Source organism: Ranitomeya variabilis, chromosome 5, assembly GCF_051348905.1.
Source record: "Ranitomeya variabilis isolate aRanVar5 chromosome 5, aRanVar5.hap1, whole genome shotgun sequence".
Classification (NCBI taxonomy): Eukaryota; Metazoa; Chordata; class Amphibia; order Anura; family Dendrobatidae; genus Ranitomeya; species Ranitomeya variabilis.
In genome coordinates this window covers 406897849-406913521 of record NC_135236.1, presented here as the reverse complement: position 1 = coordinate 406913521, position 15673 = coordinate 406897849, and the positions used below count along the sequence as shown (strand labels likewise).

Genomic DNA, 15673 nt, shown 5'->3' with positions numbered 1-15673 from the left:
AATCTACTTGAGAATCTGCCTCCAGAGCTTATTTTAATGTGAACCTGTCACCAAGTTTGGCTGATATGAGATAAGGCCACCACCTTTCAGGCCTGATGTACAGCATTATATTATGCTGTATATATTCCCACAACCCAACTGGAAAAATAAGAAAAATACTTTTTCTTATACTCACCTGCAGGGTGGTCCGGTCCGTGGGGTGTCGCTGGTCCTTGTCCGATGTCTTCCTTTTTTTTTCTTCATGTGGATGACACATCCCTACGTCATCCACACAGTCTCCCTGGCATTGCGTTCAAACGTAGGCATACTTCTCTGCCCTGTTGAAAAGATGGCAAGCTCCGGGCCAGGATCATCGATACTCATCGGACCGGACTGCCACACAGGTGAGTAGAAAAAAAGCTCTTTTACTTCTCTTTCAGGTCAGGTTGGGTGTAGATATACAGCATTATAGAATGCTGCATATCAGGCCTCAAAGATGGTTGCCTTACCTGATATCAGCCAAACCTGATGACAGGTTTCCTTTAAGTGAAAGGGGGTATTACAGTGTGAGAATAATGACTGTGAGTCTGATCTCTTGATCTCACTGCTGAGCTGTGTGTGATTATAACTAATATAGTACAGCAGTGCTGAACGTTGTCTTATTAGAAACGCATCTGCAGTTATCCTCTCACATTGCTGTCAGCTCTACCTCAATGCTGTGCCTGATTACCACCCTTCTTCAGCTTCTATCTCTGTATATATCAGCTGACATGTGCTTGGAACGGTGTGGGCTCAGCGCCGGAGCCCGCACCAAACAAGGGGAGTCTGATATCGACATACTATTACGCCCGATGTCGGAAAGGGGTTAATGTATCAACATGCAAAATATATGTATTCTATCAGTTTAACCCCTTCACCCCCGGAGCTTTTTCCATTTTTCCGTTTTCGTTTTTCGCTCCCCTCCTTCCCAGAGCCATAACTTTTTTATTTTTCCGTCAATTTGGCCATGTGAGGGCTTATTTTTTGCGGGACGAGTTGTACTTTTGAACGACATCATTGGTTTTAGCATGTCGTGTACTAGAAAAGGGGAAAAAAATTCCAAGTGCAGTGAAATTGCAAAAAAAGTGCAATCCCACACTTGTTTTTTGCTTGCCTATTTTGCTAGGTTCACTAAATGCTAAAACTGACCTGCCGTTATGATTCTCCAGGTCAGTACGAGTTCATAGACACCTAACATGACTAGGTTATTTTTCACCTAAGTGGTGAAAAAAAATTCCAAACTTTGCAAAAAAACAAAACAAAACAAAATTGCGCCATTTTCCGATACTCGTAGCGTCTCCATTTTTCGTGATCTGGGGTCAGGTGAGGGCTTATTTTTTGCGTGCTGAGCTGGCATTTTTAATGATAGCATTTTGGTGCAGATACGTTCTTTTGATCGCCCGTTATTGCATTTTAATGCAATGTCGTGGCGACCAAAAAAACGTAAATCTGGCGTTTCGAATTTTTTTCTCATTACGCCATTTAGCGATCAGGTTAATGCTTTTTTTTTTATTGATAGATCGGGCGATTCTGAACGCGGCGATACCAAATATGTGTAGGTTGGGGTTTTTTTTAATTGATTTATTTTGATTGGGGCGAAAGGGGGGTGATTTAAACTTTTATTTTTTTTTTATTTTTTTCACATTTTTAAAAACTTTTTTTTTTTACTTTTGCCATGCTTCAATAGCCTCCATGGGAGGCTAGAAGCAGGCACAGCCCGATCGGCTCTGCTACATAACAGCGATCATCAGATCGCTGTTATGTAGGAGAATTGCAGGTGTGCTGTGAGCGCCGACCACAGGGTGGCGCTCACAGCCACCGGCAATCAGTAACCATAGAGGTCTCAAGGACCTCTATGGTTACAATGGAGGAGCATCGCCGACCCCCGATCATGTGACGGGGGTCGGCGATGCGCTCATATCCGGCCGCACGGCCGGATGCGGTAGTTAAATGCCGCTGTCTGCGTTTGACAGCGGCATTTAACTAGTTAATAGCGGCGGGTGATCTCGATTTCACCCGCCGCTATTGCGCGCACATGTCAGCTGTAAAAAACAGCTGATATGTCGCGACTTTGATGTGCGCTCACCGCCGGAGCGCACATCAAAGCGGGGGTCCCGACATGTGACGTACTATACCGTCACATGTCGGGAAGGGGTTAAATGATTTGTGTGGCAAACAGAAGCATTTATGTAAATTTAAAACTGTATAATAGGTGTTATTCTAATAAAAGCATCAATTATTTTGTTACATAGATTGGCACTTTTAGAACACATGACGGAGAATATTTTTTAGAACCATTGATGAAATATGGTGCTAATGAGCATAAAGATGAGCACAGCAAGCCGCATCTTCTCTACAAAAAGCAACACAAAACTGGGAAATCTGAAATGGCAGATCCAAATTGTGATATATCAGGTATGGTCTTAGTGGTGGATATTACAGTGGTTAATAGTACTGTTAAATGAAGAAAAATGATTGCATATGGTCATGTTACATCTACATATTATGTAGAGCCTTAATATGCCATCTGTAGAGGCTCATGCATACGTTCTATACAGCCTTGGCTAAAAATTTTGAGTCTCTCACAAAGTTTTGTTTTCAGAAAGTTTGCTGCTCCAGTGTTTTTAGATCTTTTAGTCAGATATTTCTATGGTTACTGAAGCACAATTACAAGCATGTCATAAGTTTTTACACTTTTATTTACATTCATGCAGAGACTCAATGTTTACAGCGTTGACCCTTATTTTTCAAGACTTCTGCAATTCACCGTGATATACTGGATATCAGATTCTGAGCCAAATCCTGATTGACGACAACCCATTCTTGTCTAGTCAGTGCTTGGAGGTTATTACAATTGCTGGGTTTTTGTTTGTCTATCTGTATTTGAGGAGTGACCACAGGTTTTCAATGGAATTGAGATCTGGGGAATTTCGTGGCCATAGTCCCAAAATTTCATTGTTTTGTTCATCGGTACACTTAGTTATCACTTTTGACTTGTGGCATGGAATCAATCATGTAGGAAAAAGCATTGTTCATCATCAAATTGCTCTTGAAGGATGTTTAGATACCATTCTTTATTCATGGCAGTGTTCTTAGACAAAATTGTAGGGGCACAAAGATTTGATTGCAGAGGACTAGGATAAAGTTGTTTGCTCTGATCACCTGAGAAAAAGTCAAGTACACCCTCTTTGAATTTTATGGTTTGACATATTAGAACATTATAAGAAAACGTATGCTTTTAGAAGGCCTTAAAATTAGGTAAATACAACCTCAGATGAAAAACAACATATCGTATATACTCGAGTATAAGCTTAGATTTTCAGCCCATTTTTTTGGCTTATACTTGAGTCATGGTCGGCGGGGGGGATCGGCGGGTGAGGGGGAGCGACAACTGTCACATACTCACCTGCTCCTGGCGCGGTCCCTGCATGTCCCATGGTCTTCGGCGCCCGCAGCTCTTCCTCTGTTCAGCGGTCACGTGGTACCGCTCATTAAAGTAATGAATATGGACTCCACTCCTATAGGGGTGGAGCCGCATATTGATTACTGTAATGAGCGGTACCAGTGATATTTTTTTTTATTGCAGCAGCATTACATGTGGCACCTTTTTATATGGAGCATCTTATGGGGCCATAATGAACTGTATGGAGCATTATATGTGGCACATTTTAACACTTAACCTACTGATGTCTCAATCAATTTTACTTTTATTGGTATCTATTTTTATTTTTAAAATGTACCAGTAGCTGCTGCATTTCCTACCCTAGGCTTATACTCGAGTCAATAAGTTTTCCCAGTTTTTTGTGGCAAAATTAGGGGTCTCGGCTTATACTCAGGTCGGTTTATACTCGAGTATATACGGTATCTGTTCATTAGCAAACTTGATCACTTCTTTGAAAGCAGACGCTTTGGCACTTTGCCGGTCTGGCTCGTGCAGGCATTTGTTTATACAATGCCATGAAGACGTCAGTAATGATCTTTAAGGCCGGCATCACATTAAACGTATGGAAAATCGGTCCAAGTCTCCATGCCGAGAGTCACACGAGTGTTCTCCATATGGTCATCCGTGTGTAATGTGTTTGCAATGCAATGATGCGATTTTCTCCCACCTATGTATCCATATGACATCCGTATGACATGCTTATGGCTTTACATTTCTCACTGCTTTTTCCCATTGAATTTTATGGCTCAATGGGCTGAAATGAGGAAAATGTGTGCGTATTACTCACTAGTCACACAGATGGTCCGTGATGTGTCCGAGTTTTTCTCGCACGAAAGGCTTGCATTGGGGAGTCTCGGATGAGATAAGCGTAAAATCACAGCATGCTGCGATTTTACACACACGTCGAATACGCCTGAGAAAAAATACGGTGATGTGAGCTGCCCCATAGATTAACAATGGTCCGAGTGCTATGCGATGTTTTCTCGCATAGCACTCGTCCGTATTCTACGCTAGTGTGACCCCGGCCTAAGGTTAACAGTTAGTCAGTGCCAAAAGTGCGGTTACAGCCACTATGTCACTATGTGCTGAATGGCAACTGAAGCTGTGCTTACCCACCCCTATGACTGAAAGCCCGAAGCTGCGAGGAGGACTAAAATGTATTTTCTCCCAGCAGTGGAGCTCTCCGTGCAGATGCCAGTCAGCTTCAGAACACTATTAAATTGCTGATTAACCCCATATCTGCAGGTTTTTCTTTTTAGGCGGAGCTGAAAGGAAAAAGTACGCAGCCCTACGCAGGGCTGCCGAACGCAAGTGTGAACTTAGGTCCATTTCCAAACTTGCAAAAAAAAAAAAAATGAAGGACTACAACTCAGACTTTAAGGCCATGTTCACACTTTGCGGGTTTTACCGTGGATCCGCGGCGATTTTGATGCTGCGGGTCCGCAGCAGTTTCCATTGCGTTTACATTTACATGTAAACCCTATGGAAACCGCAAACCGCTGTGCACATGCTGCGGGAAAAACCGCGCAAAAACGCAGCGGTTTACAACCCGCAGCATGTCACTACTTTGTGCAGAATCGCTGCGATTCTGCACACATAGGAATGCATTGAACCGCTTACTTCCTGCATGGGGCTGTGCCCACGATGTGGGAAGTAAGCGGATAATGTGCAGATGGTACCCAGGGTGGAGGAGAGGAGACTCTCCTCCAGGCCCTGGGAACCATATTTGTGTGTGAAAAAAAGAATTAAAATAAAAAATAATGATATACTCACCTCTCAGCGCTGCACACGGCCGTCCGGTCTGGGTTGCTGTGCGAGCAGGACCTGCGGTGATGTCGCGGTCACATGACCGTGACGTCACGAAGGTCCTTCTCGGCACAGCATCTTTGGAACCGGATCGCCGCGTGCAGCGCCAAGGAGATCGGGACATCAGAGGGCGAGTATATAACCAATTTTTATTATTTTTACCATTACTATTGATGCTGCATATTGCTGCATATGCAGCATCAATAGTATAGGAGTAAACCCGCAGCGGAAACCGCAAAACAAACCGCGATAAATCTGCAGGGATAACCGCAGCGGTTTTGCCCTGCAGATTTATCAAATCCGCTGCGGGAGAACCCGCAGAGGACGCCGCAAAGTGTGCACATAGCCTAAAGGCCTCACTAACCATGTTAAATATTTATGTTCATGATAGTACAATTAGACAAAGACTGAATAAGTATGGCATATTTAGAAGAGTTGCCAGGAGAAAACTTATTTTTTCTAAAAAGAACATGGCTGGACAGTTATCGTTATATATGAATAATCCACTAGACCTATGGAACAATGGCCCGATTCCTGAATGTGTTTTTCTGGAGTAAAACACCTTTAATTTTCCAACTTTTGGTATTATTCACTCCACTCCATGCCAAATATGCCAAAAATGGCAAGGCCTTCCTGGCAAATTCATCAAAATTGACGTCATCCTAGTGGCGTAAATTAAACGAGAAATGTTTTTCAGTCTCTGATGAGTAACATTTCTGGCGGAGGCTCACTGCAGTTGTAAGATGTGCCTAATAACTTACCGTAAGTAATCATTAAAAACACCTCATATCAAATATCAAGCTCAGTAGTGCAAGGATGATGATTTGAGATTGTTTTGCAGCCACATGACCTAGGCACCTTGCAGTCATTGAGCTAACCATAAATTCCCCAAATTATCAAGTAAAATGTGAGTTAATATATCCAAAAGCTAAAGCTTGACCGAAATTGGGTCATGCATCAGGGCAATGATTCAAGCACATCAGAAAATCTTTCACACAATAGTTGAAAAAAATCATTATGATCCAACAGCCCAACTACTGTCCAGAACTCTACCCAATTGAAATTCAGTGGCGGGAACTCTAGAGAGCTATGCATAAATAAATGCCCACAAGCTTCTAATTGTTCCACTCCTGGTTTTGGCTTACAGATACTGATGTAAAATACTGACCAAATACTGCTAGTGTGATGGCAGCCTAAGGGTTCATCAAAAAATCTACCTCATCATCAATGATGATCTAATGAGTACCGTATATACTCGAGTATAAGCCGAGATTTTCAGCCCAAATTTTTGGGCTGAAAGTGCCCCTCTCGGCTTATACTCGAGTCACGGTCGGCGGTGGGGTTGGCGGGTGAGGGGGAGAGAGCGTGTCGCATACTCACCTAGTCCCGGCGCTCCTGGCGCTCCCCCTGCCCATCCCACGGTCTTCGGTGCCGCAGCTCGTCCCCTGTTCAGCGGTCACGTGGGACCGCTCATTAGAGAAATGAATATGGACTCCACTCCCATAGGGGTGGAGCCACAAATTCATTCCTCTAATCAGCGGTAATGGTGACCGCTGACAGAGGAAGAGGCTGCAGCACCCGGAGACCAGCTGTCCGGGAGAAGGAGCCAGGGACGCCGGGAGCAGGTAAGTATCTCATAGTCACCTGTCCACGTTCCACCCGCCGCTCTGTCTTCGCGTCCTCTTGTTCTGACTGTTCAGGTCAGAGGGCGCGATGACGCATATAGTGTGCGCGCCGCCCTCTGCCTGAACAGTCAGTGCGGAGAGACGCCGGGACGGGACGCTGAGGAGCTGCAAGCAAGAGAGGTGAGTATGTGTTTTTTTTTTTTATTGCAGCAGCAGCAGCAGCGTCATATATGGCACAGATTTATGTGGAGTATCTATGGGGCAACGGTGCAGAGCATTATATATATATGGCACAGCTTTATGTGGAGCCTCTATGGGGCCATAATCAAAGGTGCAGAGCATTATATATGGCACAGCTATCTATGGGGCCATAATCAAAGGTGCAGGGCATTATATATGGCACAGCTATTTATGGGGCCATAATCAAAGGTGCAGGGCATTATATATGGCACAGCTATCTATGGGGCCATAATCAAAGGTGCAGAGCATTGTATATGGCACAGCTATCTATGGGGCCATAATCAAAGGTGCAGAGCATTGTATATGGCACAGCTATCTATGGGGCCATAATCAAAGGTGCAGAGCATTGTATATGGCACAGCTATCTATGGGGCCATAATCAAAGGTGCAGAGCATTGTATATGGCACAGCTATCTATGGGGCCATAATCAAAGGTGCAGGGCATTGTATATGGCACAGCTATCTATGGGGCAACGGTGCAGAGCATTATATATATGGCACAGCTTTATGTGGAGCATCTATGGGGCCATAATCAAAGGTGCAGAGCATTATATATGGCACAGCTATCTATGGGGCCATAATCAAAGGTGCAGGGCATTGTATATGGCACAGCTATCTATGGGGCCATAATCAAAGGTGCAGAGCATTGTATATGGCACAGCTATCTATGGGGCCATAATCAAAGGTGCAGAGCATTGTATATGGCACAGCTATCTATGGGGCCATAATCAAAGGTGCAGAGCATTGTATATGGCACAGCTATCTATGGGGCCATAATCAAAGGTGCAGAGCATTGTATATGGCACAGCTATCTATGGGGCCATAATCAAAGGGGCAGAGCATTGTATATGGCACAGCTATCTATGGGGCCATAATCAAAGCTGCAGAACATTTTATATGGCACAGCTTTCTATGGAGCATCTATGGGGCCATAATCAAAGGTGCAGAGCATTGTATATGGCACAGCTTTCTATGGGGCCATAATCAAAGGTGCAGAGCATTGTATATGGCACAGCTTTCTATGAGGCCATAATCAAAGGTGCAGAGCATTTTATATGGCACAGCTTTCTATGGAGCATCTATGGGGCCATAATGAACTGTGCAGAGCATTATATATGGGGCAGCTTTATGTGGAGCATCTATGGGGCTATACTGAACGGTGCAGAGCATTATATATGGCACAGCTTTATGTGGAGCATCTATGGGTCCTTAATGAACGGTGCAGAGCTTTATATGTGGCACAGCTTTATGTGGAGCATCTATGGGGCCATAATGAACGGTATGGAGCATCTATTTTTAATTTTGAAATTCACCGGTAGCTGCTGCATTTTCCACCCTAGGCTTATACTCGAGTCAATAAGTTTTCCCAGTTTTTTGTGGCAAAATTAGGGGGGTCAGCTTATACTCGGGTCGGCTTATACTCGAGTATATACGGTAAGTGCTTTTTGAACTTATATCCACTTTACTACACAAATTTATTTTTTGCTTATGTAATGTAGACAACACAGGTGAATGCTATATATATTTTTTTACCAAGTATCTATACTACTTATCTAGCAGGTCCACACAGAACCAGTTGTATTCACCAGCAGCATTCTACAGCAAGCAATTGTCTCTTCACCAGCAACTGCCTGTAGCGCCAGGGTTTCCCCTTTTTATCTTTAGAATTTTGATTTGTCATGTGTTGTGGTTCATGTGTATCTGCATTTTACTGCTGTCTAGGTACCACATTTTTTTTCTTGTTTTTATATATAAAACCATAACATTCAAAGAGGGTCTTTCTACTTCATTTTTCTCATGATTGTATGATCTTTTTTGTTGGATTCTGTAATCTAGCAGAAACAAATTGCGCTGTGTTTCTTCATATGGCTTATTACTGATTTCCAACACATTCCACCCATACAGTGTTCATTTTAGGACATGGTCACGTATCAAAGTCAAACATCAGAAATACTCTGATACCTGATTCTGATACTTGAGTCTGATACCTGACTTTGATAACTGACTATGATACCTGACTCTGATACCTGACATCAGAAATACTCTGTCTGATACCTGATTCTGATACCTGAGTCTGATACCTGAGTCTGATACCTGAGTCTGATACCTGAGTCTGATACCTGAGTCTGATACCTGAGTCTGATACCTGAGTCTGATACCTGAGTCTGATACCTGACTTTGATACCTGAGTCTGATACCTGACTTTGATACCTGAGTCTGAAACCTGACTCTGATATTTGATTCTGATACCTGACTTTGATACCTGACTCTGATACTTGAGTCTGATACCTGACTTTGATACCTGAGTCTGATACCTGACTTTGATACCTGAGTCTGATACCTGAGTCTGATACATGAAACATTCAAACATCAGAATCAGAAGGTTATTCAGATTCCCTCCATACAGTATGTGAATGGTTCTTCTCATAAAATTAGTACCTGATATCACTTTTGATTTTGATGTTTGAAAGTAGTCAAGGATATCAGCTAGAAGAGTATGTCCCAATATATTAAAACATAACCTTTACTTATAATATTAAAATAGAACAAACAATATACAACTAACTAATAAGGTGCTCACGCCGAAAACTGTGCTCAAGATAAAAAACTGGTTTGATCTCACCAATTGTGGACGAAGGATCCCCACGTGGATATATAGGGTGATCCCAGGGAGGGTCCAAACTGTAGGGTGATAGAAAGGGACAGGGACCTGTGTCTAATCCCCTGTCGTGCCCCAGCAAAAACTCCTGTCCTTACAAGGACAGGCCCAAATATGCCCTACTATGGACACCCCCCACCATGTATGATGTAGTCAACGCCTCCCTACGCGTTTCTTCACCAATAATGGAGATTCATCAGAGGAGTTTTTTTTCCCGTGGCCAAAAAGGCCTAGACGTAAATTCAAAGGTCCATGAATAAAGTCCACTTAAGTATCCAAACACATAGGGTATACGCAGTGGCTGTATACCATCCTAGAGATAGGCAATCCCACGTGGCAATCCGCCACAGTAAGTGAGTCACCCCAGAGTGGCATCTGCTGTCTCCTTATATGTGTAACAAATATAAGGTCCCTCCCCACCATGGGGATCTGTAACGACCAGTAACTGCCCCCATCCGGTTTCGGTAATAGTGCTTACTGGATCATTTTGCGCTCCACCGCTGGAACGCACGCTGTCTACCCATGTGCTCCATGGTTGCCGGCCGCTTCCCCAGTGCGTCTCGCGCAACCGGAAGTGCCGACACCATATTGAATACCTCATTTCCGGAAATGAATCTCCATTATTGGTGAAGAAACGCGTAGGGAGGCGTTGACTACATCATACATGGTGGGGGGTGTCCATAGTAGGGCATATTTGGGCCTGTCCTTGTAAGGACAGGAGTTTTTGCTGGGGCACGACAGGGGATTAGACACAGGTCCCTGTCCCTTTCTATCACCCTACAGTTTGGACCCTCCCTGGGATCACCCTATATATCCACGTGGGGATCCTTCGTCCACAATTGGTGAGATCAAACCAGTTTTTTATCTTGAGCACAGTTTTCGGCGTGAGCACCTTATTAGTTAGTTGTATATTGTTTGTTCTATTTTAATATTATAAGTAAAGGTTATGTTTTAATATATTGGGACATACTCTTCTAGCTGATATCCGTTATATTCCCCAAGAGTTTGCAACGGCTTGGTCTATCTAAGCTGCAGCTTAGTATATTGAAAGTAGTCAAGCATCAGGTATCAGACAAAAACATTTTGATTTTGATGTTTGAAAGAAGTCAAGTATCAGGTATCATGTATCAGACTCATTTATTGAAATCACAGAGCAAGGAGTTTCTGCTACATATTTACATTGACAGTCACATAAGAAAATAGAAGACTGATATCCTCCAACTGAGAGTATAGCACAGTGGTAAGGTGTGCAGGCTTGGAAACAGAGCTTTGAGTTCAAATCCCAGCAATGGAAGCTAATTTTTTAATTATTATTATTTTTCTTATTATTTTAAACCAAAACTATGTGTGATGAAAAAGCACAACTCTAGAGACTACAGCCGTCAGCCTTACCATTGCATCACAAGCTCAAGTGATACCAGGTACTAATTTTATGAGATGAATCATTCACATACTGTATGGAGGGAATCTGAATAACCTTCTGATTCTGATGTTTGAATGTTTCATGTATCAGACTCCGGTATTAGACTCGGGTATCAGACTCAGGTATCAAAGTCAGGTATCAGACTCAGGTATCAGAGTCAGGTATCAGAGTCAGGTATCAGAGTCAGGTATCAGAGTCAGGTATCAGAGTCAGGTATCAGAGTCAGGTATCAGAGTCAGGTATCAGACTCAAGTATCAGACTCAGGTATCAGACTCAGGTATCAGAATCAGGTATCAGAATCAGGTATCAGAGTCAGGAATCGGAGTCAGGTATCAGACAGAGTATTTCTCATGTTTGACTTTGATATGTGAAAGTCAGGTATCAGAGTCAAGTATCAGAATGAGGTATCAGACAGAGTATTTCTGATGTTTGACTTTGATTCGTGACCATGTCCTAAAGTGAACACTGTACACCCAATGGCACATCATACAGTGGAGTACTGCAAAGGACTCCATGAGCCATTCTGTGGCCTACTGCAGTAGGCTTATATAGAGAGTTACGGAAGTGCAATGTAAGGTGAATAATATTGCTTTTATATTATCTCTTCTGATTTTAGTAGGATTGCTTTCAAGTTCTGTGCAGCTAATGAGAAAGTATTTCTAGTTGCCTTTCTTTGTTTTTCAGTTGGTTCACTTTTTTGTCTGTTTAATGTCTATTAAGGAACAGGTTGACCTAGTTCTTTTTTCTTCCTTTATTTTCTCAAAGGAAAAAGCAGTTATCACAAAGTGTTGAATGTAATAAGATATGGGAGAAATGTTACACTTATATTGAACATGTAAGACTGTATATCAAGCTCATTTGTGTTATTAATCTTGTAACAATAACTCATTTACAAACATCATATGTGTGGTTAATGGGTTTGTCCACCCCTGAAATCTTTTAAACAAACTGTGCAATCTGCTTTAAAATGATAAAAGAAAGTATTCTCAACTTTACTGTCTCCTGCTTCTACTCTTAAGAGTGCTGCCCTGGTACTCTCTGAGCGTCCTCTTCCAGCCAGAGGGGTATGTGACTGCTGCAGCCAATTACTGGCGATAGAAGTCACATTTTGGTCAATGTCACCTGTTATCTTTAGTTATTTTGCTTTTTTTTGGAATTTACCTGTAGGCTCCATAGATTGAAGCTCAATAGGACGGATAGAAAAATAACTAACGCAATTTTATAAATATAACTTACGGTATGTAAAAAATTCCCCCAAAATGCTTTATAGATAGCAAGTATATTATCCAAGTGATCTATCAAGAAGTTTCAAACTTATGGGCAAGACCATGGAAGCAAAAGATGACCCCTGCCCCACATGTCTAGAAGTTGATGTCTACAATTTCAAATGCCCTTTGCCATCGATAAACCTGGAGACTAAAGGTATACTGGTGGAAGGTGGCAAGCTGTATAGTAGCTCTGTAAGCCTTGTTCTTGTCCCATCTGAAGGGCAGGAGTTTTGTTTGGTTCAGGTGGATAGCTAACAGAAGTTCAGTTTTGGCCTTATAAGATTTTACTAACCCCATAGTGACCGAGACAATTTTAACCTTAATGATCAGGTCAAATTTTTAAAATCTGAACAGTGTCATTTGATGTGATAACACTGGAATTCTTCAATATATCCCAGTGATTCTGAGATATAGGTTGATATGTTTTGCGTTTATTTGTGAAAATATCTGAATTTTGGGAAACATTTTGAAAAATTTGCAGTTTTCAAGCTTTCGATCTTTATACTCTTAAACCAGTTAGTGATGCTGTAGAAAATAATTCATCAATAACATTTCCCATATGTCTACTTTACATCTGCATCATTTTTCAAACGTCATTTTATTTTGTTAGGATGCTAGAAGGGTTAAAAGTTTAGTAGCAATTTCGAACTTTTTCAAGAAATTTACAAAACCTGTTTCTTTAGAGACCTATTCAGATTCAAATGGCCTTTGAAGAGCCTATATATTGGAAACTCCCAAAAAGTGATACTGCCTTAAAAATTGCACCCCTCAAATACTTCAAAACTGCTGTCAGACCTTTTTCTAACCCTTCAGGTGCTCCACATGAATTAATACTATGTCGAATGAAAATTTTTTTTTTTAAATTTTTACTCTAAAATGTTGCTTTAACCCCAATCTTTTTACTTTTACAAGGAAAAGCACAAAAATATGGACCTAAATATTTTTTGCTTAGTTTCTTCTGAGCGCGTTGATACCCCACAGGTGGTCAGAAACCGCTGTTTGGACAAATGGCAGGGCTCTGAAAGAGAAGGAGCAACATTTGAATTTTGGAACACAAATTTGTTTGAAATAGATTAAAGGCACCATTTGGCACGGGCCTTAAGGTGCCCAAACAGCAGAAACCCCCCCAAAATGACCCAGTTTTGATAACTACACTTCGCAAGGATTTTATCCAGGGTTATAATAAGCATTTTGAACCCACAGGTACTACTCAGAATTTGATAACCTTAATTTTAATTTCTGTAATGAAAATTTTGCTTTAGCCACAAATGTTTCACGTTTACAAGACGTAACATGTAAATGTGGAGCATTTTGCTACCCACTTTTCTGAACGTGGCATTACCCCACATGTAGGACTTGGAAGGGAAGAAGAGACATTTGGTATTTGGAATGTACAGTTACGTCCATATATATTTGGACAGAGACAACATTTTTCTAATGTTGGTTATAGACATTACCACAATGAATTTTAAACAAAACAATTCAGATGCAGTTGAAGTTCAGACGTTCAGCTTCCATTTAAGGGTATCCACATTAAAATTGGATGAAGGGTTTAAGAGTTTCAGCTCTTTAACATCTGCCACCCTGTTTTTAAAGGGACCAAAAGTAACTGGACAGATTAAATAATTTTAAATAAAATGTTCATTTCTAGTACTTGGCTGAAAACCCTTTGTTGGCAATGACTACCTGAAGTCTTGAATTCATGGACATCACCAGATGCTGTGTTTCCTCCATTTTGATGCTGTGCCAGGCCTTCACTGCGGTGGTTTTCAGTTGCTGTTTGTTTGTGGGCCTTTCTGTCTGAAGTTTAGTCTTTAACAAGTGAAATGCATGCTCAATTGGGTTGAGATCAGGTGACTGACTTGGCCATTCAAGAATATTTTACTTCTTTGCTTTAATAAACTCTTGGGTTGCTTTGGCTTTATGTTTTGGGTCATTGTCCATCTGTAGTATGAAACGACGACCAATCAGTTTGGCTACATTTGGCTGGATCTGAGCACACAGTATGGCTCTGGATACCTCAGAATTCATTCAGCTGCTTCTGTCCTGTGTCACATCATCAATAAATACTAGTGACCCAGTGCCACTGGCAGCCATGCATGCCCAAGCCATCACACTGCCTCCGCTGTGTTTTACAGATGATGTGGTATGCTTTGGATCATGAGCTGTACCACGCCTTCGCCATACTTTTCTCTTTCCATCATTCTGGTAGAGGTTGATCTTGGTTTCATCTGTCCAAAGAATGTTCTTCCAGAACTGTGCTGGCTTTTTTAGATGTTTTTTAGCAAAGTCCAGTCTAGCCTTTTTATTCTTTGATGCTTATGAGTGGCTTGCACCGTGCAGTGAACCCTCTGTATTTACTCTCATGCAGTCTTCTCTCTATGGTAGATTTGGATATTGATACGCCTACCTCCTGGAGAGTGTTGTTCACTTGGTTGGCTGTTGTGAAGGGGTTTCTCTTCACCATGGAGATTATTCTGCGATCATCCCCCACTGTTGTCTTCCGTGGGCGCCCAGGTCTTTTTGCATTGATGAGTTCACCAGTGCTTTCTTTCTTTCTCAGGATGTACCAAACTGTAGATTTTGCCACTCCTAATATTGTAGCAATTTCTCGGATGGGTTTTTTCTGTTTTCGCAGCTTAAGGATGGCTTGTTTCACTTGCATGGAGAGCTCCTTTGACCACATGTTTACTTCACAGCAAAACCTTCCAAATGCAAGCACCACACCTCAAATCAACTCCAGGCCTTTTATTTTCTTAAGTGAGAATGACATAACAAAGGGATTGCCCACACCTGTCCATGAAATAGCGTTGGAGTCAATTGTCTAATTACTTTTGGTCCATGGTGGCACATGTTAAGGAACTGAAACTCCTAAACCCTTCATCCAATTTTAATGTGGATACCCTCAAATGAAAGCTGAAAGTCTGAACTTCAACTGCATCTGAATTGTTTTGTTTAAAATTCATTGTGGTAATGTCTATAACCAAAATTAGAAAAATGTTGTCTCTGTCCAAATATATATGGACTTAACTGTAAATTTGGCCCTAATAGATTGCAGATACACAAGTGACCCCATATTAGAAACTTCACTGCTAAAGGAATTCATCTAGGTGTGTAGTGAGTATTTTCTGACAGAATTTTATACCATTGGTCGTGGAAATACAGCTCTGGCAAAAATTAAGAGACCACTG

General features: G+C 41.8%; 1 protein-coding gene across 1 annotated transcript in view; it reads left to right on the top strand.

The window, feature by feature from the left end:
* Nucleotides 1-15673, top strand: part of ADAMTS20 (ADAM metallopeptidase with thrombospondin type 1 motif 20) — a 469041-nt gene that overhangs the window by 19964 nt on the left and 433404 nt on the right. Inside the window, exon 3 of the mRNA XM_077265126.1 lies at nucleotides 2271-2433. Within this exon, the coding sequence (XP_077121241.1) occupies nucleotides 2271-2433 (163 nt within the window). The remainder of the gene's footprint in view (nucleotides 1-2270; nucleotides 2434-15673) is intronic.